General features: G+C 35.2%; 4 protein-coding genes across 15 annotated transcripts; 3 read left to right on the top strand and 1 right to left on the bottom strand.

Moving 5' to 3' along the window:
* The first annotated feature begins 1,527 nt into the window (after positions 1 to 1,527).
* On the top strand, positions 1,528 to 4,224 carry LOC140980264 (E3 ubiquitin-protein ligase At4g11680-like). Its single transcript, XM_073445996.1, has 3 exons — positions 1,528 to 2,345; positions 3,189 to 3,540; positions 4,051 to 4,224. Exons 1-3 carry the CDS (start codon positions 1,831 to 1,833, stop codon positions 4,195 to 4,197), a joined length of 1,014 nt encoding a protein of 337 aa, XP_073302097.1. The 5' UTR covers positions 1,528 to 1,830; the 3' UTR covers positions 4,198 to 4,224.
* A 1,075-nt stretch (positions 4,225 to 5,299) lies between these two features.
* On the top strand, positions 5,300 to 7,663 carry LOC140980336 (uncharacterized). Its single transcript, XM_073446103.1, has 5 exons — positions 5,300 to 5,437; positions 6,047 to 6,119; positions 6,318 to 6,475; positions 6,970 to 7,045; positions 7,241 to 7,663. The coding sequence occupies exons 2-5, from the start codon at positions 6,071 to 6,073 to the stop codon at positions 7,441 to 7,443; spliced, it is 486 nt and encodes a 161-aa protein (XP_073302204.1). The 5' UTR covers positions 5,300 to 5,437; positions 6,047 to 6,070; the 3' UTR covers positions 7,444 to 7,663.
* Positions 7,664 to 8,267: 604 nt separating this feature from the next.
* On the bottom strand, positions 8,268 to 16,216 carry LOC140981203 (uncharacterized). Of its 12 annotated transcripts, none has more exons than XM_073447522.1 (11): positions 16,014 to 16,216; positions 15,502 to 15,594; positions 14,857 to 14,981; positions 12,981 to 13,705; positions 11,511 to 12,794; positions 11,371 to 11,480; positions 10,994 to 11,073; positions 10,820 to 10,912; positions 10,657 to 10,730; positions 9,875 to 10,001; positions 8,268 to 8,889 (listed from the first exon to the last, which is right to left on the bottom strand). In XM_073447522.1, exons 1-11 carry the CDS (start codon positions 16,096 to 16,098, stop codon positions 8,806 to 8,808), a joined length of 2,880 nt encoding a protein of 959 aa, XP_073303623.1. In that variant the 5' UTR covers positions 16,099 to 16,216; the 3' UTR covers positions 8,268 to 8,805. The 12 variants fall into 12 exon arrangements, with proteins under 12 accessions (XP_073303623.1, XP_073303629.1, XP_073303626.1 ...); XM_073447528.1 differs by having other exon boundaries at positions 8,269 to 8,889; positions 11,371 to 12,794; positions 12,981 to 13,062; positions 13,171 to 13,705; XM_073447525.1 differs by adding an exon at positions 15,205 to 15,365 and having other exon boundaries at positions 8,269 to 8,889; positions 11,371 to 12,794; positions 16,014 to 16,062.
* Positions 16,217 to 16,873: 657 nt separating this feature from the next.
* On the top strand, positions 16,874 to 22,255 carry LOC140981030 (calcineurin B-like protein 3). The gene is made up of 10 exons (XM_073447244.1): positions 16,874 to 17,124; positions 17,761 to 17,837; positions 17,929 to 18,077; positions 18,718 to 18,800; positions 18,907 to 18,966; positions 19,293 to 19,401; positions 19,503 to 19,555; positions 20,442 to 20,543; positions 21,550 to 21,662; positions 21,976 to 22,255. Exons 3-10 carry the CDS (start codon positions 17,960 to 17,962, stop codon positions 22,031 to 22,033), a joined length of 696 nt encoding a protein of 231 aa, XP_073303345.1. The 5' UTR covers positions 16,874 to 17,124; positions 17,761 to 17,837; positions 17,929 to 17,959; the 3' UTR covers positions 22,034 to 22,255.
* The last annotated feature ends 1,386 nt before the right edge of the window (positions 22,256 to 23,641 follow it).

Below are 23,641 nucleotides of genomic sequence, written 5' to 3'. Positions count from 1 at the left end.
ATATATAAACAAACGATAAGACTTGCATCAATGTATCGAATCAATGATATTTTTTTTTACATGTCGATGGACGAGATTGGATAAGTTCTGGGAATAGTTTATTGTGTATGCAATTTGTGAGGTTGTAATAATACACGACCAGGTGGCTCTATATTGTGGATCGAGCTTGTAATTGTCCGAAAACATCACATCGATTTTTCCAAACGATTATATTTTTTAAATATATCGATCGTCTCCTATATTTATATTTGTGAAATAAATAATTTTTTAATTATTAATATTTTTGACATAAAAAATATTTAAATTAATTGTTATTTTCAATCGAAGAAGAGCAATACTAATCTTATCGTGAACGGCTATCTATGTCGCAAACGATTCTTCAGTGACATAAAACAAGAGATTCAATTATTCATGACCAACTTATACAAGGATATCTTTTATGAAACGAAAGAAAGAAGAGTGAAAGATAATGGAAAATTACAATTTGAGTCGGGTAAATTATATGTTTTCGTTTTTGTTAACATAAATTTATTCTCATTACATAAGTTATGTCTAAGATCATCAGTTTTAAATAAGTAATATTCGATGATATATTTACTAATGACTCTGTTACATACGAAAATCAAACATTGTTAAGTTGCAGAACTAAAACTCAAAATAAATCAACTTGTAATATTAAAATTGCAATTTTGCCAAAAGAAAAACATCAAACTTCGGGTCTCAATAAAAATTCATAAATATTTATCGGGATAATCTTGGTGTTAGTCCCTATTGTATAGGGTTTTTACAAGTTTAGTCCATATTGTTTTTTACGACTTCCCAAAATTTAGTATTTTTCCTCACTTTAGCCTTAAAAGGCACTGTTTAACATAGTTACATACATACCTAAAATCAAAGTATGAAAATGAGTTTCTATGTCGAACCCGTCTATATTTCCCCCAAATTGTGGTTTCCCTAACTCAATTAAACTCGAGATAGTACTGCTCGATTTAGTCATCAATGTTGGTGAATCTTCCCGATTTAGTCCGACCCAAAATAGTCCTCAATTTGTTGGGTATATATACATTTTAAACGGCTGGATTAAATTGAAGGGAAAATACTAAAAATGGGGACTAAATACATATTTAATCCAAGCACTTAATTTATTATTTTCAACATTCAAACCCAAGTTGATTGATAATAAATGCAGCCCACTAGTTAGATGGGGCCAGGTGGCCGGAGGCATTGGCGGTTTGATTTCTTGGACAACAACTACACACCCGCCACTATTCAAACTCAGTAATTAAAATCATCAACACTTTGTCAAACTAAATATCAACCAAAACTTAATTAATGATTTTCCAACTCAAGATTTACATCAATAAATGACCTCTCTAATTAATGTCACAAGATGTGAATATTCACTCTCGATCTGTTTCAAATTTATAATATATCGATATTTAAGTAATGAGATTTCGACACATTGAATTTTTATATTAATTTTTTTTTTAATATGAGATTTGATATATAAATACATGTAGGTAGCTTTCAGCCAAACTTGCGTAGGGATTAAACAATATATAGAGAGGGCGAGGCTGTTAGGCCAACGGTTGTGTGGTTATCTTCCAAATCGGACTGTCTTGGAATCAAAGCAAAGCCGTTGGATTCTTGGTCACCATCCCAGCTTCACTGACTCAAACTCTTCACCTTCTGCAGCCATCGATCGAATCCTTTTTAATCACGCCTCGTACGCTCATCACACCATATTCGATCTTTATGGGGATTCTCGACTTTTTTTATTTCAGGTGAATCTTGAATTCAGAGGGTGGGTTGGTTTTGGTTTTGGGAAAGATGAACTCGAGATATTTTCTGACAGCGGATTCACCATGCAACATTGGGAACTCAGTTGCCGTTTCATCGGTTCTGCAAACGGGTGAAGAGAGATCAGCTGCTACGGTCAATCCACGCATCCGGCCTTCTCGGAATTCGTCGGCCCCTCCTATATTGATCAAGTTAGCTATGAAAATATCGAGAGCAAGGTGGTACAGTTTCTTAAGAAGAGTGTTTCATTACCAAAACGGGTCGGGCTCGGACCTCGGCCCTAACCCATTCAACTCCGGGAGATGGATGCTGCTAGAGTTTGTTTGTTTGGTAGTTCAAATTAGTGTCACTGTATATACTTTGATCGTTTCCAAAGAGGAAAACCCGGTTTGGCCCATGAGGATATGGGTTTCGGGCTATGCTTTCGTGTGTTTTATTAGTATTGTTCTGCTCCAGTGGCGTTATCGGGTCGTTTTCACGTTTCAAGGAGATCCGAATTCGAATTTCTCTGATGTTGAGCAGCAGCGAAGCTCCGAAGAATCGAGGTAATTAAATAATTTTAATTTGATCCGCTCAGCTAAATTTGTTTAACTGGTTATTTTTGTTCACCGCATGCACTAGCTTAGTTAGATGATAATTAAATACTTTTAAAAGTTATTTACCAAATATATACAAATTAGTTGAGAGGATGTTAATAAATATTGAATTGGTAAAAAACTTGTGTGAGAATATCTCACGGGTCGTATTTTGTGAGACAAATATTTAATTTGGGTCATCTATGAAAAAATATTACTTTTTATGCTAAGAGTATTACTTTTTTATTGTGAATATCGGTAGGATTTACCCATCTCACTGATAAAAATTCGTAAGACCGTATTTACTCATTAATTTTTTTTATTGATAAAGACAATATGAAGATAATATAATATATATATATATATATATTATTATTATCATCGTTGACCACTTAGTCATCCTACTGTTTTATTAATTACTCTGCTAGTGCCTAGTGTTGCCAACTTAACTTATTTATGTTGTTGATAGGTCTTTTGCGTCTCACGATTCTTTTTCGTGAGAAAATCAATTTTATTATATTTTATATTAATATTTTTTATGAATAAACTTGATAAAATATATGTTTTATAAAATTGACTCGTGAGATATTCTCACGTAATTTTTGTGATTTATGTTATATTAAAAATTTTAATTGGTTTTAAAAATTGTCTCATTGCACTAATTTGCAAATTAAATTTATATAAATTTTGGAATCAAATACTGAATATTTTCAAGTAAGCCAACTAAAATACAACTTATCTTTTTCATTTGTTTAGTATGTAAAAGATTGAACTTGTTATTATGTAAATAATGATAGGACAATATATGATCAGAAACTTGCAGAAATTCAGAACTTGGGTAGAGCTGCTGTTTGCAATATGGTTTGTGATGGGGAACATATGGGTCTTCGACTCACGACTCGGGTCATATGACGGATCCCCGAAGCTCCATGTTCTGTGCGTCTCCCTGCTGGCATGGAATGCTGTGAGCTACTCTTTTCCATTCATACTCTTCGTGCTGCTGTGCTGTTGTGTGCCGTTTCTTAGCGGACTACTAGGCTACAACATCAATACAGCCTCGCTTGATCGAGGCGCCACCGATGACCAGATCGCCAGCTTACCCTGCTGGAAATACAGGGAAGATAATGTTGGATGCGATTTGGAGCTCGGAGATGAAAATGATCAAGTACGTATCTGTTTGTTTCATCGCATTTCCAACAAATTTTTTTTTTGGGGTAATATTTCATGTTACACTAATCACTAATCGACACAATTATGTTATTTGTCCCACATCGGTTGGATAAAATACCTGAGATTTGTATATATGGGCTTAGTCAATCCTCCCCTCTTGAGCTAGCTTTTGAAGTTGAGTTAGGTCTAAATTCCAATCCTAACATGGTATCAGAGCTCAGGTTCTATTGTTATGCGTTGCACCACCCTTTTTGAACATAGGTGGGTCATTTGTAAACTTTACGCTCCAGATGTTCATTCCTGGGCGTGAGGAGGGTGTGTTAGTTGTCCCACATCGGTTGGATAAAATATCTGGGAGTTGTATATATGTACTTGGACAATCCTCCCCTCTTGAGCTAACTTTTGAGGTTGAGTTAGGTTCAAGTTCCAATCTTAACAAATTCATAGTATTTTTAAAATGGTTTTTGTACTTGAATTTGATTGTGTTTGTTTTTGACATGGACAGGAATGCTGCATTTGTCTGGCAAAGTATAGGGAGAATGAAGAGATGAGAGAGTTGCCATGTAATCATATTTTTCACCGAAGGTGTGTTGATCAATGGCTCAAGATCATCTCTTGTTGTCCTCTTTGTAAGCAACAAATAAATAAATAGATAAATAAAATGAAATGTATCATAAAATTTACATTTCTTTTCTTCTTTTTTTTTTCCATGTGAAATGGAAGATATAGATACTTTTTGTATATCTATCTATTTATACAGGATGCGCACTTTAATGTATCTCTTGAGAATATATGCACACAACAATTATTTTACAAAAAAATAATAAAATGTTTTAAAAGTTATTTCAAGAATAAATATGTGTTTAGACATATATTATATAAAAACTTTTTATAGTTATAAAGTTGTTTGAACGACTTTCTCTATTAATATAAAAATATCAAAAAAATATCTCTCAATTATTTCTTAAAAACTTTACTCGATTTCTCTATTTTCATTCCCACGATTCAACTTATTTATGGATTCTTTTGCGAGAAAACAATCTTTTTAAAAATAGTTTCATAAATTTTTTACTAAAATCTTGTCCAAACACATATTTAAGATTACTCGTCCAAACAAAGCCTATATCTTTAAAATATTATACCTAGACATAAAATCATTTCATTTATATTTTAAATTAATACTTAATATATTTTTTTTCCTTTTTTGGGTACAGAACACAATAAAGCGTTGTTTTAGGATGTTAAAAAGTTAAAATTTAAAATATTATATAGATAAAAAATATTATTTTATTAAAAATAATATCATTTTCACATGATTCAATATGAATTAGTAAAAAAATATGTGCTAAAGTTTTATATAATCAATACAAAGAAATGCTAAATTTAAATGTTGTATAAATATATAAACAAATTTTAAAATCAGTAAAAATCAAATATTGGTACAATAAATCAAATAATTCAAATAAGTCAAAAACTTGTGTGAGACGATTTCACGGGTCGTATTTTGTGAGACTGATCTCTTATTTGGGTCATCCATGAAAAAGTATTACTTTTTATGCTAAGAGTATTAATTTTTATTGTGAATATCGGTAGAGTTGACCCGTCTCATAGTTAAAGATTCGTGAGACCGTCTCACAACAGACCTACTCTAATAAATAATATATACCACTAGAAGGGTGCCGATCAGGTCCGGGTCAAACCCGAACAATGGCCTGGTAGACAGTCACGTGCGAAGCACGCTGTGGTAACCGCCACACGAGCTTTCTTTTTGTATACGCGTCTGATTTCACTCGCTCCTCTCTCTTCTCTCGTTTCCTCCATCCCTAACAGCTCCCACGCTTCGCGACCCAACCGGCTCCTTCCTCTGCTCCTCCAATTTGATTCCAGATAAAGTTTGTAGCTTTCATACTTTTTTTTTTGGTATTAAGGATTTTGGTTTGCTCAATTTAGTTTATTCGAAGATTCCGAAACTGTTAATGTGTTATTTTTCCAGTAAAAAAACGATGATCCACCTATATTTTCCTCTAGTTTGTTGATATTTGCGAAATATTGATCTGGAAATATATCATGTGGATTCAGGGTGTGAACAATCGAGACACTTGAACTCCTTAAATGTCCAGGAAACCTAATTTTGTATAATTCAACCGGTTCTTTATTTAATATAATATTGTAGTTACCTACACGACTTTGTTGAAAGGTGTGAATGGTTTAAATGTAAGGTTTAACTGCGTAGCATGATTGTATTCTCTAGTACATGTTAATGGCAAAAGATTTTCCTCTTTGCTGTATCCATAAATGTGAGCTGTTTTTTGGTTGGTTTGCAATTTTTTGTTATCTGAGGCGTTCCCTTGTTGCTTGCTATATTGGTTTAAACTTATGATTATGTGTTTGGGCTATCTCATAATGCAAACCAATTTCATAGATGAAACGTGTCTCCTTATCTTGTTGAACAGCATAAATTTATTTATTCTTTCTCAGTCATAGTTATACCGTTTTTTCAGGCTACATTATTTCTCAGTGTCGAGATGTCTTTAAGTTCTACTTTTGCTAGCACTGTTACAACTCTATCCATTGGTATGTTATGTCATCTCAGAACACTTAAATTATTCAGATTTATTCATAACATTTCCTCAAATACCGTCGAGTAGTCTACCTCAGCATTATTCAGATGTGTTTTCATGCATTTAAATGCCCGTGAACAATGTGAAATGAGCCATACTTGAGAGTGCACATACACTTAATGGTTAACGCATTTGAATTACATTTTCACAGCAAGATCAGAAGATCAACATCTGAAGCAAAAGAAAAACGTTGGTTTCGTTCCAGTTGGGCTTAAGCCACTCCAATTGCGGCTTCAGCCCTTCCAAAGCAGAGAAAGTGCTGCACATGCTTTTCGAGTAAAACACGCTGCCATATGTGCTGCTTCCCTGGTAATTATGTTGTACTTGTGCTTGAGATCACATTTACTTTTTGCCAATTGATTGTGTAATGATGATTTTAAGATAGGGTCTTCTCTTTTTATTGAATCTTTATGTTTGGCACTAAGAGTTTCCTTTTGGAAACAATCATCAGACTGTAGAAAAGATGCACTGTTCTTGGTGAAGATTAACATATAAGGTTTAGTTTCTTTTGAGTCTATCAAGTGGTTGTGGCGATGCTGACAGAGGAAAATATGTTTCACCGGATAGTTCTATGATCACAACTTGTATATTTATTTCCAAGTTGAGGGACTTTCCCAAAAACTTCGGGTGCACTTTTAAGTCCCTAATAAAACGAGTGAGATTTCTTGGAGGATGTCACGAACCTGTTTCTTGCATCCTAGCACTTGTACTTCTGGGAACTTGTTGAGGATATTTGAAACTCTAAGCGTTATTTTGGAAGTACAGCCTTCAAATATGTACTGATTGCTCATCTTAAACTGCAGAGTGCCACTTGTGCCGCAGAGCAGACTCAGACTGTTACCAGGCAATCGTCTACGATTACTGTTGCACCTATTCAAGGTAAAACCCGCCTTCTTCATTCTTCATTCTTCATTCTTTTATTTATGATTTGGAGTTAGATTTTTGTTTCTTTCTTGCTTCTCATCTTAACCTTTGAAGCCAATCTTTGGACATGCACTCTTTCTTCTGTGTAAATGAGTCCCACATTCCCTTCAAGGTATTTGAATTTTGAAGTGATCTTGTAATGGATTCCAGGGAAAGAGAAATCTCCAGAACTTGATGATGGTGGAACAGGATTTCCACCGCGTGATGACAGCGGCGGCGGGGGCGGCGGGGGCGGAGGGCACTGGTCTGGGGGATTTTTCTTTTTCGGCTTCCTTGCTTTCTTGGGCTTCTTGAAGGACCAAGAAAGCGAAGGACCTTACCGAGAAGAAAGGAGGAGACGAGGGGATTATTGATTATGATAGTTACCACATATCTTGTGTTTGGTTTCCATTTGCGTTAAGACTTGAAAACATAATACATACATTATACCTTGAGATAGTTTTTTGATAGATTAGGTTGTAAGTGAGAGATATAACCCCTTGAATACGTGCTAAAAAAATCAATAACGTTAATTGGCTCGATTCTGATCCAGATTTGTACCCTTAATCGGTTAAAAGGAAATGAAATTTAATTTATATTTGCATGTGATTTCAATTATTTAATAAAGTTAAATGACTTAATGAAGCAGGAACGTTAAAATTTAGATGTTTGTTGATTTTATTAACAATCACCAAGGGTGAACCAAACGGCGATGGTACACCTGAAACCTTTTTTTAAAAATGTTCATTTATCGATGCAAGGATTCGATAAATCGTTTAGTTATCGAACACTATTAAACTGCTAATTAAATTGAGCAGTTAGCTCAATAATTTCGTTAATTTTCGTTAATTGATTTCATTTTAGTTTTTTTTAACAGCATACGATGATCGTGGCCACATTTTTTTTTATCGGCATGACTTTTTTCACTTTGACATAATCTGTCAAAGGTTCCAATTTTTATCAGAAGCAACCATATAAGAGTACAACTCAATGTATTGCCACTCGATTCTTGAAGATTAATTTCAATCAGAATCAAAATGATCAAGTGAAGGTTTTCAAAACTCATGTAGCAAAATAGTTCCTGCTACAATATGGTTGCAGGTAAAGGTGGGGCAAAAAAAAAATAGCACCAAGCTCTCCCCCTACAACTTTTAAAAAAAACATTGCATTATTAGAACAGAAATTGAAAAAAATTAAATTAAATTAACGAACATCATTCTGGAGCTTTAAACTACAACTCTAATCATTCTTTCCGAACTTCCACAAACAAAGATTATAATTGTAAGGAAGCCAATCCAAGAAGTATGTCGGACATTAGCCAACAAAATGAGCCACTTTGTTTCCATCCAAATACGTGTTATAGCTACCTATTCTAAGAATCCTACGCACAAACAGAGATTGTGCATGAAAAACAAAGAAATCACATTCATTCCTCTATGCATCATTACCTATTCTCAGATCCTATAACTGGAGACTACACGGTATGATTGGGTTGTCGACGATGGCAAAACTTGCACTCCTGTTAGCTACCATCAGATCCTGTATGCATCTGTGTACTGATAGTGGGCAACAGAAAATGCTTCAAAGCTCTCTTGAATCATACCCATTTGATTGCGATATATGGAGAGACTAAACCATATAACACAAACAAAAGAGCTGGATCTTCTGCAACCATACAGAGTATTCCACTCACCTTTCCAAAAATTGCCAGTCCACACACACTTTGTTTCTGCCTTCTAATGCTTTGGCTTATTCCAGGTTGTTTCAGATGTCACCACATTTCCATAATAAACTTTCTTTGAAGAATCATCCCAGTAAGCCTGCAAAAACAAGGAAAAGGTGGCTTCGGCAATATTTTCAGCAGTTAAAAAGGATCGGTTATTAAACATTCAAACAAAAAAAAGCTAACTTCAGCATATAGAAGAAACATACTCTACGAGCCTTAACATTTAGAGAATAATCAACATTCCAAAAGTTTTTAGCATCAAGGTTATTACAATTTCGCAATTGGATCTACCAACTCCTTCACATTCAAGCTCGCCTTACAAAATAGTTAAAACTTGTTGTTAGAAAGTATCGTAAAACACTTTCATCATTTCATCCTCCTCCCACAAAAAGAAGTGAGATTTCCAGGTTGAGACTTTACACATAGATCCACCAGTGTCGTGGCTTAGCGATAGCTCCAATAACTTAAAAGCAGCTCCCACAAATGTGAGATTTTTCCAGCCTAGCATTTAACCACTAGTGCAACCTTGTGCCCTGATTCGACACAATTTTAGCATGCTTTGGGTCTAAGGAACTAATTTGCGTTTGTTCTCGCCTGGCAAAATTTATTAACTCAAGTTACCCGAAGAGCGTATTGTTACACACTTTGTGTCTTTTGATTCGTGCTCTTTGGCATCTGTTTTCATATGCCAGAAAGTTCTCTGCACTTTCTGAGCTAACTAATATATGGAATTGAGATTATGACTCGGGACCAAAAGAATATCTCAAGCAATTGGAGGAAAAATCAAAGAGCGACTTGACTGAAATGCGGGATCAATTCATACAGGGTAGAAGATATCAGAAGAAAATGAGTGAAAATAATCTCAACTTTTTTAAAGAAATTTTTTTACGTGGACGAGACTGTTTGTCATAAAAACAATATAGCAAATCAGCATATAGGATTCTTACTTTTCATCATATCAGAGCATCATGCATTTTAATTACACTTATTATTCACATCCTTCCATGAAATTGCATGAGACACATTCATCAACTTAGTGTTGTATTACCTATACGAGAATAAAAGCAGCTAAATAATACCTGCCACCCAGATGGAAGATCTCTTGAAAGTTCAACAAGATTGGGTTCTTCAGGTCCAGTAGGTTTTGAAACATCTTGTTCAGTTTCTTTCATTTTTTGGGCTCTCTTCCGCTTCACCCTTTCTCGCCTGTAACATAACATGCCAGTCGCCACATATTTTACACCAAGGGGATTGATTACAGGGGTGTATATGAACCAAGCGAGTTCGCGAGTTTTTCGAGCCAGTTCGAAAAATATTTGATTCGTACTCGATATAATCAAATTTGTGCCGAACTCGACCCAAATTATATTGTTTAATAGTTCACAAGCAACTCACGGGCTTTAATATTTTATTAAAATAAAAAAATTATATGTTTAATAAATATTTTTCGAGTTTTTATTTTTGAATAGCTCGTGAACATCCTAAAATGTTTTGAACCGAGCTCGAACTTGAGCCTTGATTCGACGAAAATATAAAGTTTCCGAATTTCGAATCGAACTCGAGCTCCTCGAATTTGAGCCTTCAAATTTTGGTGATATTCGACTCGATTCGATTTGTTTACACCTATAGTCCTCGATGAGGTAACCACTTAATGTTTACACATAGGGTGACTCTAATCCCACATTAATGGGAACTCATGTATTAGACAGGGGCTACGTAGGGAGGATTCAAGCCTCAAGGTGTGCTCGAGAAACACGAGGAAAGGTCAAAACACGCCATATGAGGGTATTACAGCAGAATAAGGCCAACAATCAACTACACAAGCTTGATTTTAAATTTTGATCTACAGTCAGAAAGTTACCAATCACCACCCAGTGGCTGAAAATTAGCATTCTCTTTCGCCTCCCCACTGGCAATCTGCCGGGCTTGCCACTCCTGAAAAAATAAATCAGTCAAAGAAACAGGGGAAGAAAGCCCAATTTAGTGATAATAGAAACATCAATGAAAGTCTGAAATTTCTATACCTCAATTTCTCGTTGCCGTTTCCTCTCCAACATTTCATAAACGTTTTCAGGTTCTTCTTCCTCTTCATGCAACTCTTCTTTTGCAGCTTTCCACTGAGAATAGAAGGGACACACTCAATTTTGTATTTCAAGGTAAAAAAAAACTAAGATAATTAAAAATAGATGAGTCAGTACCTTGTCCACCAAGCTTGAAACTTTCTTATTAGATCTCAATGTGGATACCATAGCAACATTTCTCTTTTTACTACGTGAAACTGTGAAGGTGGAAAAACCTAAAAATCAGATGTCTTGAAGCATTTTAAAATCATTTTTAAAATAAAATCATGTGGTGCTGAAAGTCGGGCTATATATAAAGTTTAATCACGAGTGTTGTCAGATGCAATCATGTGTTATGCTTTATGTTTGATATGTCTTAAATGCAATAACTAGCACATAGGTTTACATTATCACACAATAATGATCTTGTTAGTTCCTATAAATTAATATCGGTACGTGCCACATTCATTAAGTTTAACCATCGTGAACAAAAAGAACACTTTAACAATTATTACCCTTGGATTGAACCTTGGAACTTGCAGCAGCAGCAGAAACAAAAGTTGGAGTATCAGAGGCTGACAAAGCATTAGCACCATGGCTCGTGGAAGTAGTTGATTGAGATCCATGGCTTGTGGAAGTAGTTGATTGAGATCCAATAGCAAGTTGAGCATCCAAGATCTCTGGCTCCTTTACAGACCCTTGACCATACTTGACAACACTAGGATTAGCTTTTGGAAATAAATCATAAGCAGTTTCTGCATGGGAAACTAAGGAACATGTAGTATCAATGTCTCTGTTTGTGAGAACAGTTTCACTTTGAATCCTTGAAGACTCCACAGCTGCACCACTCACCAACGAAGGATGATTTAGACTGCCATTTTGAAGGCCGTAATATGAACTAGGTTCTCCAGGGTTGCCTACCAAAGGAGTAACTGCATATATATTCGAAACTGGTTCATAATAAGGTGTTATATGGGAAGCAGAAACTTGCACTCCCTCAGGATGGGAATACAGAGTGGAGCCAGAAATTTCAGTGTTTGATTGCCCAAAATAATCAAGATTTGAGGAAGGATATGTCAGCACATAGTGCTCTGAATAAGGCAAAGAATGGACAGACTCGAAATGTGATGGTGGAGGATAGGATGTTTCTGGAGGCTCGTCAGGCGGTGGTGGGGGAAAAGGATAGTCATCAGGTGGTGGAGGGGGCAAAGGTTCATTATCAGAAGGTGGAGGGGGACAAGGTCCGTTTTCAAGAGACAGTTGATGAATCCAACTTGTGGAAGGTGGTTGTACACTAAACATTTGCCCCTGCAGCAATGGCTCGTGGACTGCAGGAGGATGTTGTAGATTTGCTCGTTCGTGGGATAGGATATCATAATTAGCACCTGATGCACCTCCAATAGATGATTTCAGTGAAGTAGATGTGTCCTCAACTTCCATGTCCACATCCATGTCTACCTCTTCTCCACAATAAACAACAGATTTGGATATTATTTCACTTTGCACTTCAAGCCCAATGATTTCATCCTTTCCTTCAGTCTCAGTATTAGAACCCGTGATGGGATTAACCACCGAAGACACAAGTCCAGTTGTGGTGGCAAGATCACTATAATCTTCAATATGCGACTTCTCAGAAGTAGAATCAGGATGATTTGATTCTTTAGCAGCCTGACACGGTCCCTTCTTTTCATTTGAATCAACTTTGAAGGCTTCTTGTGATTTAACAGTAGCTTCATATTCACCTATAGGAGCAGAACCATATTGCCGAATAGCATCATCTATGGCTGCATCAAGCCGTTTTAACTGTTGCTCAGTATACAACCAAAATTGAAGTAAAGCTGATCCATGAGATGCTAAAGTCATAATGTCGGAGAGTCTGATCTCAACTTCCAATTTGTATTTTAATTTAATATCCTGCCATTGCAGATTCCAATTCAAACTGATTTGAACAGATAGAGAAGAATCAGTAAGTAAACTAAATGAAAGGGGTAAACTCACTTTATTAACTGGATATAGAAAACTAAAGAATCTGCATGGCTTAGTCATCATTTTCATAAAAAAAAGGGCACACTCGGTTATAATTGGAACGGAGATGAAGATACGATATGGACAGCTAAACTTATACCTTTCCAAAGAGTTCAATCGCTCTAACAGGATGTCACAATGCTTTAACAGATGCGCAGAAAAATGAGTCCCTGATTTGCAGTCTACAGAAAGTAAATTGCAGTTATATTTAGCATCATTAACTACTGGAGCATCATCAAGCAAAGAAGTTCGACAATTTTGACAGGCATCTGTATTTCCTATTTCAATACCAAGAGAATCACCCTTGGATTCTTCCTCAAATCCATCTGCTTCTGCCCCTTTACTAGAATTACCACTAGTTTTGTAAATGGCCTCGGAACCTTCTTTAAGTTTCTCAAACGTGGCATCTTCTTGTTCTACATCCACAGATGTTCCTGATGTATCACCAACAGTTTTCTCTGGATGACTCACAACAATGGCCTGAGCCAAAACGTCAGGTACTTCCCATGAAGTTTCACCAGTTAAAATATTCCAATAATAATATTGACTACTCTCTTCATGCAACACCTTTTTCCAACTTGAACTCTCGTCTCCAACTTGTTGACTAGGTATTGCAGCATGTATACCTTCTTCAATCGCCTTCGTTTCTCCGTGCAAATCATCAGTATAACTAAATGAAGTGCCTCCTTTCCCAAATTTTTGCAAAAGATCCTGCGACACAGAATCATCATTATCCATCTCAAGCTGTTTCACCACTTGAACAGAAGGATCATTCACATCATCAGTTCCAATATCTTCAGTTGTTTCTTCGCCAGTGCCTTTTGTCTGTAAAAAATATCAACATAAATTTAGGGCAACTGGCAATAAAGGAGTTAAAGATAGCAAAAATTGACATCCATGAAATGAAAAAGGTGAAAGTAGTATAGAAAATCCCACAACTAAAATTTCAAGTGCCAGCAATCAGCTTGTGCCTCAGGATATCAGGATATGCAATCAATTATCAGTGCTGAATGTGACAAGACACTGAGAAAACAATGCACACCTTGGCAACAACTTCTCCGGCAGTGCGTATATGTTTAAAGTTAACAAGGTGTACACAATGGGGCCAACCCTCAAAGGTGTGACAGGTGATAGTCCTTTTTGCTAACAGACTAATGAATTTTTGTTATCTTACTATTTAAGAGTCGTAAGTACACATTCACTTATATATGATGAATTGTTATCAGGATATTTAGATGTTTGCATATTATCACTTGGTGCGCTCCCCTTCAGCAAAGCGCATTCCTCGCCTTGGCCCCAGATCAACGCCGCAGCACAAACATCACATTTGAGAGTAAACAATAGAACATACGTAAAGTTCAGAAAGCTACAAAGTCATTAAAATGTAAAGCAGGTCCTCCATCTATATATGAATAGCTGGTTTAAAAGTAAAATCTAAAATTTGGATCATCTGCTTCTGGGGGTGCATATGCTTCTATGGTTGTCCACAAGTTGGTTGGTTGAGCAAAACTGGAACACACAACAGAATCGAGCCAAAAAAAATCAGCTTGTTTTCCAGTAGTCTTTCAGTTCGGTATTTGGTTTGATTTCAGCATTTGATGCTGGTTAATCGAACTGTACTGAACAACACAATTTTTAAGTAAAACATGAAACAGTTTAGCACCATTATTATTTAAATAATAAAATCAGGAAAATACTATGCCAGTATATCTTCAACAACTTAAACATAAATATCTAGCTCTAGAATAAAATAAAGGGATAGTCTTTTGAGAGTTTAATACTCTGGGTTTGATAGAACTTTCACTTCATAACCAAACAAATTTGGCATCCATTTTGGTAAATCTCATGACCAAAGTTTCGTTCAACTCAGTTCAATCATACTGAAGAAGCATTGCTACATGCTTCAAAGGTTTCAAAGTCTGCCTGGTTCTGCCAATAACACAGCAGACAATAGAAGCCAATGCTAGTAAACTCACCGTGTCATCAACCTCATCAGATGGGTCCTTGGCAGCACCCGCATCTTGACCTTCGCTCAGAAGTTCATCCACGTCATCATCACTATATTGCTCGAGAAGCATAAGAGGATTATTTAGCTGTGGACCTGCAGACAAACCACCATACAGTCAAATGCCACAGAAATTTCAAAATGCCTGATAGCTGTAGCAACAAATGGTACTATTTAAAAGAACAATCATTCAAAACACTGGTTAACAGCCAATTTAAAAGAGGCCAAAGGTTTAGGCATTCTGCAAAACCACCCCACCTGTAGAAAGTGGAATGCATCAGCATCGCCCAAAAGCAAATAAAGCCAAAGACATACGAACCAATATGGAAAAAGTTCCTTCTCTGATCTTCAGACCACCTTTGATGCCGCCAAAATAAGAGACTGACAAGTCGATAGTTAACAGAATAATGCACTGTGGCAGGGAGGAGATGTAGGCTGATAACCATTTGATTGTTCCCAATGCCACAGCCATCCTACAGTCTGAGAACAACAATTTTTGGGGGTGCTAATAACAAATCTTGTAGCAAAAATACTGTTTATTTTTCCACCAATATTAAGTGTTCACATCATATGTCTCTACAAAGAGCAGTCCTTGAAGAAAACTGATGGAACCCACCTGAGGACGAGGGTGAATCAGGTAAATCGGCCTGAGTTCTGGAGTCACTGTCCCCTCCAAGTTCGTCGCGGGCAGAGGAGCCACCCAAATCTCCTAATAAATGGCAATAAACGTATGTAAGTAACAATCAGGCCAAATTAAAATGTTCCATACAGATGCTGAGATGAATATATCAAATAACTGTTTTATAAAACAGCATAATACTGAAAAAGAGATACCGGAATTGAAGGAGGTCAACTGGGAGAAATAATATCAACTAATCATTGTTTTCAGCTAATGTTCAATTGGATATATAATTGTGATCGATTCAGCACCGAATTTTCGATGTCTAGGATTGTTCGGAAGCGTGGCTAGATGATTTTCTCAACCAATTCCATCCGACTTCATCCCGCAAACAATCGAAGTATTTAGCAGGAAAATATCAAACATAACTTATACAGCTTGCATTGACGAAAAACAGCAGCCCAGGACCCGAAAATCGTAAATTTAAATAATTATACAATTACGCATACCGGATGGTTCCACACACAAATCAAGCTTAACTCTGCGACCAGCTGCGCTTATGGCGGCAAGTCGACGCTCCTTTCGCCTTCCCATCGATCGAGAATCCGAAAATTTTCAGACACAAAAACTCTCTGCGCCAGCGGATTGATTATCTAATAGAAGCCCTAAGCCCCGAATGCTTCATTGCTTATTATTAATTATTTTTTTTAAAAAAAAGGTTAAAGTCTCTTGCTTTTCTCCTTGATTCTTCCATATTTATAGAATCGATACCCTGATGGACTCTAATTGGACTGCATGATCCACACATCTAGGCCCACTTTAGTTATGGACCAATGCTCTTTGTTTATATTCCTCGGCCCATCTACGACCCTTCGCCAGAAGATCTTTTGTCTGGAGATTTTAAAAATCGAACCAAATAGAATAACTGATAAAAATTTTGGATTTTTAAAAATGCTTATTTATTCTTTAAAATTTTGATAAACAAAATAAAATAAGATTTTAAATATTTTTCTATTTTTTTATTTATAGCAATTCCACTTAATCAAGATAATAAATCAAATTAACTATAAAATATTGTTATCATCATTTGAGTGTTATTTCAAATGACATGAATATTTTGATACAATAATATTTGATAATAATATTTAAAACTTAAATATATTCATTATATTATATCAATAATTTTAAATAATTATTCAAAAACACTAATACTTACTAATTTTAATTATTAATTACATAAAATAATACACTGTATGAATGAAATATTAGTAAAATTGTAAAAAAGAAGTATTGTTTTCTTAATTTATAGTGTCCGAAATAAAAATAAAAATAAAAAATTATTAATTCATAATAATGAAAATGAGCTCAAATAAGATGAGTCCCAGTGGTCGAGTGGCTACCACCCAATCTACCCGGCGGAAGCCTACTTCCCTTTCACTTGTCAACATCTCAGTTTCCCAATTCTTAAAAATTATTCTGAATCCAATTAGAACAAAGGAAGAAAAAATAATAATCAATCTTTTGTCCAAGATTGTGCGCTTCCGGCTTCCCCCACTTTCTATTTCTCAATCGAACGGCGGTAGCTTGATCCATCTTGTTTAACTGATCTTGCCTGAGGAGGTAAAAAGATATCTTGATTGTAAAAATCCCAATCTGCAAATTTATATGTTCCTTTTTTAAGCTCTTGAGATCCGGAACTGATTTGAGAATGTTGAATTGTGTACCCTAATCCTAAGCTGCAGCGGAAGTTTGGTAATTTTCTCTGTTTTTAGTGGATCTTACATGAAATTCAGGCTTTTTAATTGGATATTTGCTGTCAGTATCCGTCCCATAGTTTATATTTATTGGGATCCAACTGAATATCGGGTTGGATTGGGTCATCCGTTTGGTTATCCGGGACATTATAGTTTCGAATTGTCCTAATTGAGGGTTGGTTAGCGAATTTTGAAGTAGACGGCATGATCTGATTTAGTAAATTATGTTACTTGAGAGGCAGATGTTGTTGGAATAGTCTGGCATGGCTGTTTCAAAATTTTTATGCTGAAGATGGGAATTTAGGGAATGCTTGTATTAAATGTCAAAGTGTCATGTGTAAACTGTTATATTTGTAAATGAGGAAAATACTATGTCCCTCTGTGGAAGGTGTTCATGATCTTGAAATTGTAGGTCGCCCGATCTTTCAAAATAAAAAATATTTACAATTCTGAAAGTTTATTTCAATTATATTATTTCACGTACATAAAAAGTGATTATCAGGTATTAGTTTTGTAAGGATCAAAATTTCACCAGCTTCATTTTGTTCTGAAGCACGTGATTTGGAGAATGGTCCAAAGGTGGGTTTTTGTACAATTATTTTTCCTATTCTTATAACGTATTGCAACTTTATATTGTATTATATTAGTATAATTTTATCCTTTTTTACAGGAATGGAGTGTATTAATGTTCAAGAAAGACCATGTTGCAGTGCTTAGCAGGGTTCAAGCATTTATGTGCTTCATTTCTTCAATGCTTTGAACTTGATACACAATCAAGGGGCCTTGCAGATCCTGAAATTCTTGCCAGAGAGACTGTGTGTATGCATCACATCCACAATCTTTTATTAATCAACCTCTTCAACTACCACGTCCAACCCATATGAAATTAAACAAATGGAAAAGGAATGTGTAATGTAAAATGGACAGTATAAGAATGTGGATTTAAGATATTCTATCTCCATTCCTGTTCTATTGACCATTCCTGATCGAATCTTGAAAAAGTGAGATTTGATTTTTTTAACCTTTTTGATCTTAAAAAACAGTGGTTTTGAGGTATTGAATCTTATCCTTACCTCTAGATAAGATGGTATTTTTTGGACCTAAACTTTCCATTTTTATGAAATGAAAATTTCTTTATAAATCGCCTAAATAGGAAAATGATTAATTTAATGAATCTCAAAGGGAATGTTTCACTGTAAAACTGGGGACTATTGAAGCATATTAATCCAGATCTTCATGAAAAGAAAAGTATCCGCCTTACTTTTGAAAGGCTAACAACCTAATATTGTTATTCAGTCGCTATCGCCCTGAAAAGTGTCGATGGAGATGGGTCATAATCACTGTTATCTTGTTTGCTGATTTCTTGGCTACCCATTTTCTTTTTGCTATATTCAGATGCTATTCTCTAGCATGACTAAATGTGCATCTAATTTGTAATTGAAATTTCCTTTTATTGCAGTCAGTGTAAGTGAAATAGAAGCACTTTATGAGCTGTTTAAGAAGATCAGCAGTGCTGTGATTGATGACGGGCTGATCAACAAGGTTCTTAGTATATTAGCACAGATCAAAGATTTCCTGTGTCATTTTTAGCACCGTAACCCTCTCAAACATCAGTCACGTAATTCAAATTTCTCTGTTTATTTTGCAGGAAGAATTTCAATTAGCATTGTTTAAGACAAACAAAAAAGAGAGTCTGTTTGCCGATCGGGTACTTCACAAATTTAAGCATGTTTTGTCTGCAATTCTTAGATGCATACAGTTTCTGGGTGGTTTTTTTTAACTAAAAAGTGTGTTATCATGCATTATAAGAGTTCTTTTCATGTACGACGAGTGTTCCCAAAGGGCACAGCATGCAGTAAGATGGTAGTTTTACATTTAGACATATCTTGACGCTGGTGAAGTTTTAGACAATAATTTAAAATGATATGTTGGAAATCATGTGCAACTTTTTTAGCGAGACTTGGAAATGCATCTTTCATTAACCATAAGTAATCCTGGGAGTAACACTTCTCATCTACACATTTCTTGGAGCAGGTTTTCGACTTGTTTGACACCAAACATAATGGAATTCTTGGTTTTGAGGAGTTCGCCCGTGCACTCTCTGTATTCCATCCAAATGCTTCTATTGATGATAAGATTGAATGTATGTTGAATATCTGATACTCCCATTATGAGGCTCTGTTTAGCTCTTGGAGACTTTCTGATATTCATACCATTTTAACTTATAAATTTTTCCCACTGCAGTTTCTTTTCAATTGTATGATCTCAAGCAGCAAGGTTTCATCGAGAGGCAAGAGGTGAACATTTCTCACTTTGTATTTTTTGTTCTAGGGGAGATATATTTCTGTTGACCGAAGTCTGAGCTGCAGCTTTTGTAGTTCATTCTATTTTTTCTGGTATCTGAACCACTTACTCCTTTATTTGTCAGCTTTTATATACCCATATACATACAAATGTACATATATGTATGTATATATTATGATTCATAAGTAAGTAGCTGTTACATATGCTTAACAAGAGAAGCAAGACAAATAGAAACCTTTTTTTGCCACATGTATTACATTTTTGCTTGATGCTTTGCATTGTGTGGAGCATATGTGTTGTTTTAACTACGATGTACCACATGTAATGCTTCATGTGTCTGTGTGTTGTGATTATTTTATCATCCATCGCATTTGCAGGGGATTTTTAATAATATAGGTCTAATAATGTTATTCTTCATTTCATTTTTATATCTGTGAAAAATTGTAGTTTGAATAAATTTATATAGTTTTTTCCTTTTGGTAGTATCTTCTAAGGATCGCAATTTATCCTTTGCTTTTTAGTATCTTCTAGATTTGTTTCAGTTGCAACTGGTTGGGCATGGGATTTCACTGGTGTCAACAGTAATACAGACCTTTAAATTTGATTGAATGTGTGATATTTGGAAATTTGAGGAGTCCTACAATATATCGAGTTACTTTTGTGCTAGTTGTTCAATCTAAAAAGGGGGTGACATGCTTTATGAAAATATTTAAGCTGAAATTTGGTGTTCACCATGTCTACATCCTGTCTAATTATACCATACATCACAATTTCCCGGAGTTGACCTATTTTATGTACTAACACTTTGGCCAAATCGTTCAAAATGTTGAAGTCGTCTAATTTTAATAACATATTGATTATACTACTTGGAATATACAGGTAAAACAAATGGTGGTTGCCACTCTTGCTGAATCTGGTATGAACCTGTCAGATGAAGTTATAGAGAGCATCATTAACAAGGATGATCAGCTACCTAACAATGTTATAACGTTTGAGTCGTCCCCCCAAAAAAAAAAAAAAAAAAAAAACAACAACAACCACCCACGCAGAGAAAGCATAGTAAATTTTAGTTAGTGAATGAAAAAAAAAAACAACAACCCACGCAGAGAAAGCATAGTAAATTTTAGTTAGTGAATGAAACTCAACCACTGTTCGTTGAATCGAACCACTCAAATGAAAAGCAATTCTAAGTTTGGCTTCTTGTCATAATATCGCTGAGATTATTAGCAGTTAATCGATAACACTAAGCATTGGTTAATCGATGCATTGTCATTTGCATAGTTGTCAAAGGCGAGAGGCGCTACCAGGCGCGGGCATTCCCAGGCGCAACGATTTACAAAGGCGAGCCCAGGCGCGCGCCTCGGCTCGCCTTGGAAGGGCTCTCGGGCGCGCCTTAGATTGCCTTTTTTTTTTTAAAATTCCGTGACAGAGAAGTTGCATTTGAAAATGCAACTTCTCTGTTTTTTTTTAATATTAACTTAAAATGTAAAAGGCCCAACCCAACCTTAAACCCTAGCAGCCCAGTTAACAAATTAAATATCATGAGTCGACAAGAGCAGAAGTGTGCAGGCTGCAACAGAATTACAGAAGCCAACAACGTGACAGCGTGAATAAGAGAAAGGCCAAGAACCATTTATTGAAGAAAGCTCAGGTATCAGTTCTAGGGACTCTGATTATTCGATGGAAGAAGATGAACTTGATTTGGATGATTGAAGAATTTTAATCGTGTTACTTATTATAATGAACTTATTAATTATTTGTTGTTTTGTGTGACATTGTGACTTAATTATTTCATATTTTAATATATTATTCTAAGATAAATATATTTTTTTAAAAAATAAATAATGTGCGTCTTGTGTCGGTAAGGCGCGCGCCTCGCCTTGCGCCTCAGGCTCCAGAGCCCTTGTGCGCCTTGCGCCTTTGACAACTATGGTCATTTGTTTGTACTTTTTTTTATTGTTTCGTGGATATTTGTGTTTTATTTCAGACATTTGAGGAAGCTGATACAAAGCATGATGGAAAAATTGATAAAGAAGAATGGAGAAGTCTAGTTTTGCGTCATCCTTCGCTTTTGAAGAATATGACACTTCAATATCTCAAGTATGTGCCAACTTCATTGTCCGCATATCTACTCCTACTTTAGCTACACGTGATTTGGAAGTATGCTTGATAAAAAACCATAAAGGATAGGCTATATAGTGAAACAATTGTGTGCCTGTGCCTGTGCCTGTCCAAAGTGAGAAACAGTACTTGTGGAAAAAATTGAATATCTTGAGGTAAAAACGCACAACCTGAATCTTTGGGAATCATGGTACTGCCATAAAATTTTCACAAGATCATAAAATATTGTACTTGTGTGTGAATTTAGCACCGTGCATCCTAAGTTTGCTGATCACATGTTCCTACTTAACAGGGACATCACGACGACGTTCCCAAGCTTTGTATTTCACTCGAGAGTTGAGGATACTTGATTCCAGATGTTGCATCGAGCCGTCTTCTTGTTTATAAATGTGGTGATTTGTTTCTTATCAATGATTCTGCCATCTCGTGTGACAATTTTGTTGCATTGTGTTTGTTTTACACCTTGTCATGCTTTGATACACCGAAATCGTGGTTTGGGTTCGGATTTGATTATTTAGTTGATTGTAAATTAGACTCGATAAAATTCGAATTGGACGAGAGTTGACATCCAAGTTTGAAGCACCAACAAGAACCTTACGACCAGAAAAACCATATCCTAAATGTCATTTTTGGTGTCGTCGGGGTATCCAAAATGGTGAATTATGTGATTCTAATTTAATATTTCATGTGACAATCTATCTTTGTAAAGTTATAACTAAAACTCTGGATATCTCCCAATTTATGTTTCTGAGTGTTTTGTGTCTTAACAAAACGCGATATTGATGATTTGAATTTAACCAATTTGATATTCCAATGTTGTCAATCAATTTGTTACGCTCTTAATTAGCAAGACAACTTACAATTTTCATATATTTTATTTAATAATTTCAAATGAAAAATTCTTGTGAAATGTTTGCATCATTATAAAAAAAAGATTTGCAAAAAAGTTCCCATGTGATATCAAATCAAGCTCCCCCATACATGAAAGCACATAGCAATTCCAGACATCCGATTTGGACATGGTACAACGTAGTTCGAAAACCTAGATGTGACGAGATGAAGCTGAAACATATTGGCATATTGATAAGTGTGAATCTTATATAGATTTTAAAGATTTTATTTTCTCATATTCTTGTTTATCTGATATTGTTATATTCGTTATCCGTGATTATTTGAATTAATATTATGGTAGATTTGGACAACAAAGGAAAAACATAATTTTGGAGTGAGACGATTTTACGATAATTTCAAGAGCAACAAAATATTACATATAAAGAAATAAAATAATAAAAAGAAATTTTTATTCTAATTCCTTGTAAAATACAATGAAATCAAGGATAAAAAATGAGGAAGTTTGAAAATTCTAGATTCATTCACGTGGAAATCTACAGTTTATTTGTGGCAAATTTCTTTGAGCTTCAAGTGGAGAATTTTGGGATTTTTAAAATCTTGACCTATTAATGAAGATAAAAACTGGAAAAGATATCACATGCATAGAGAGAACAAAGCTTGACGTGAAAAAGAGAGGAAAAGAGAAACTTGATGAAGAAGGAAGCTGTTAGGGTTTGACAGAGATGAGAAAGATAAATAAACTCGATGAAATCTGACAAGCCGATGAAATGTGAGAAGAATAAGGTCTTTTTATAATCAGTTGTCATCAAAATATGAGTGAAACAGGTAATCGCGGAAAATTTCTTTTTTTGCAAGTCCGCGATCAGAAGGAACAAACGTTTCAAAAATTGATATCGTAATAGCGGACATCAAGGGTCTCACACTTTATATATTGAGGAAAATTGCATTTTTGGTAACGAGTAGGTCTCTTGTGAGACGGTCTCACGAATATTTATCTGTGAGACGGGTTAACCCTATCGATATTCACAATAAAAATTGATACTATTAGTATAAAAAATAATATTTTTTCATTAATGACCCAAATAAGAGACCCGTCTTACAAAATA

The sequence above is a fragment of the Primulina huaijiensis genome, chromosome 7 (genome assembly GCF_012295235.1).
Source record: "Primulina huaijiensis isolate GDHJ02 chromosome 7, ASM1229523v2, whole genome shotgun sequence".
Classification (NCBI taxonomy): Eukaryota; Viridiplantae; Streptophyta; class Magnoliopsida; order Lamiales; family Gesneriaceae; genus Primulina; species Primulina huaijiensis.
This window is presented reverse-complemented; position numbering and strand designations above follow the sequence as displayed.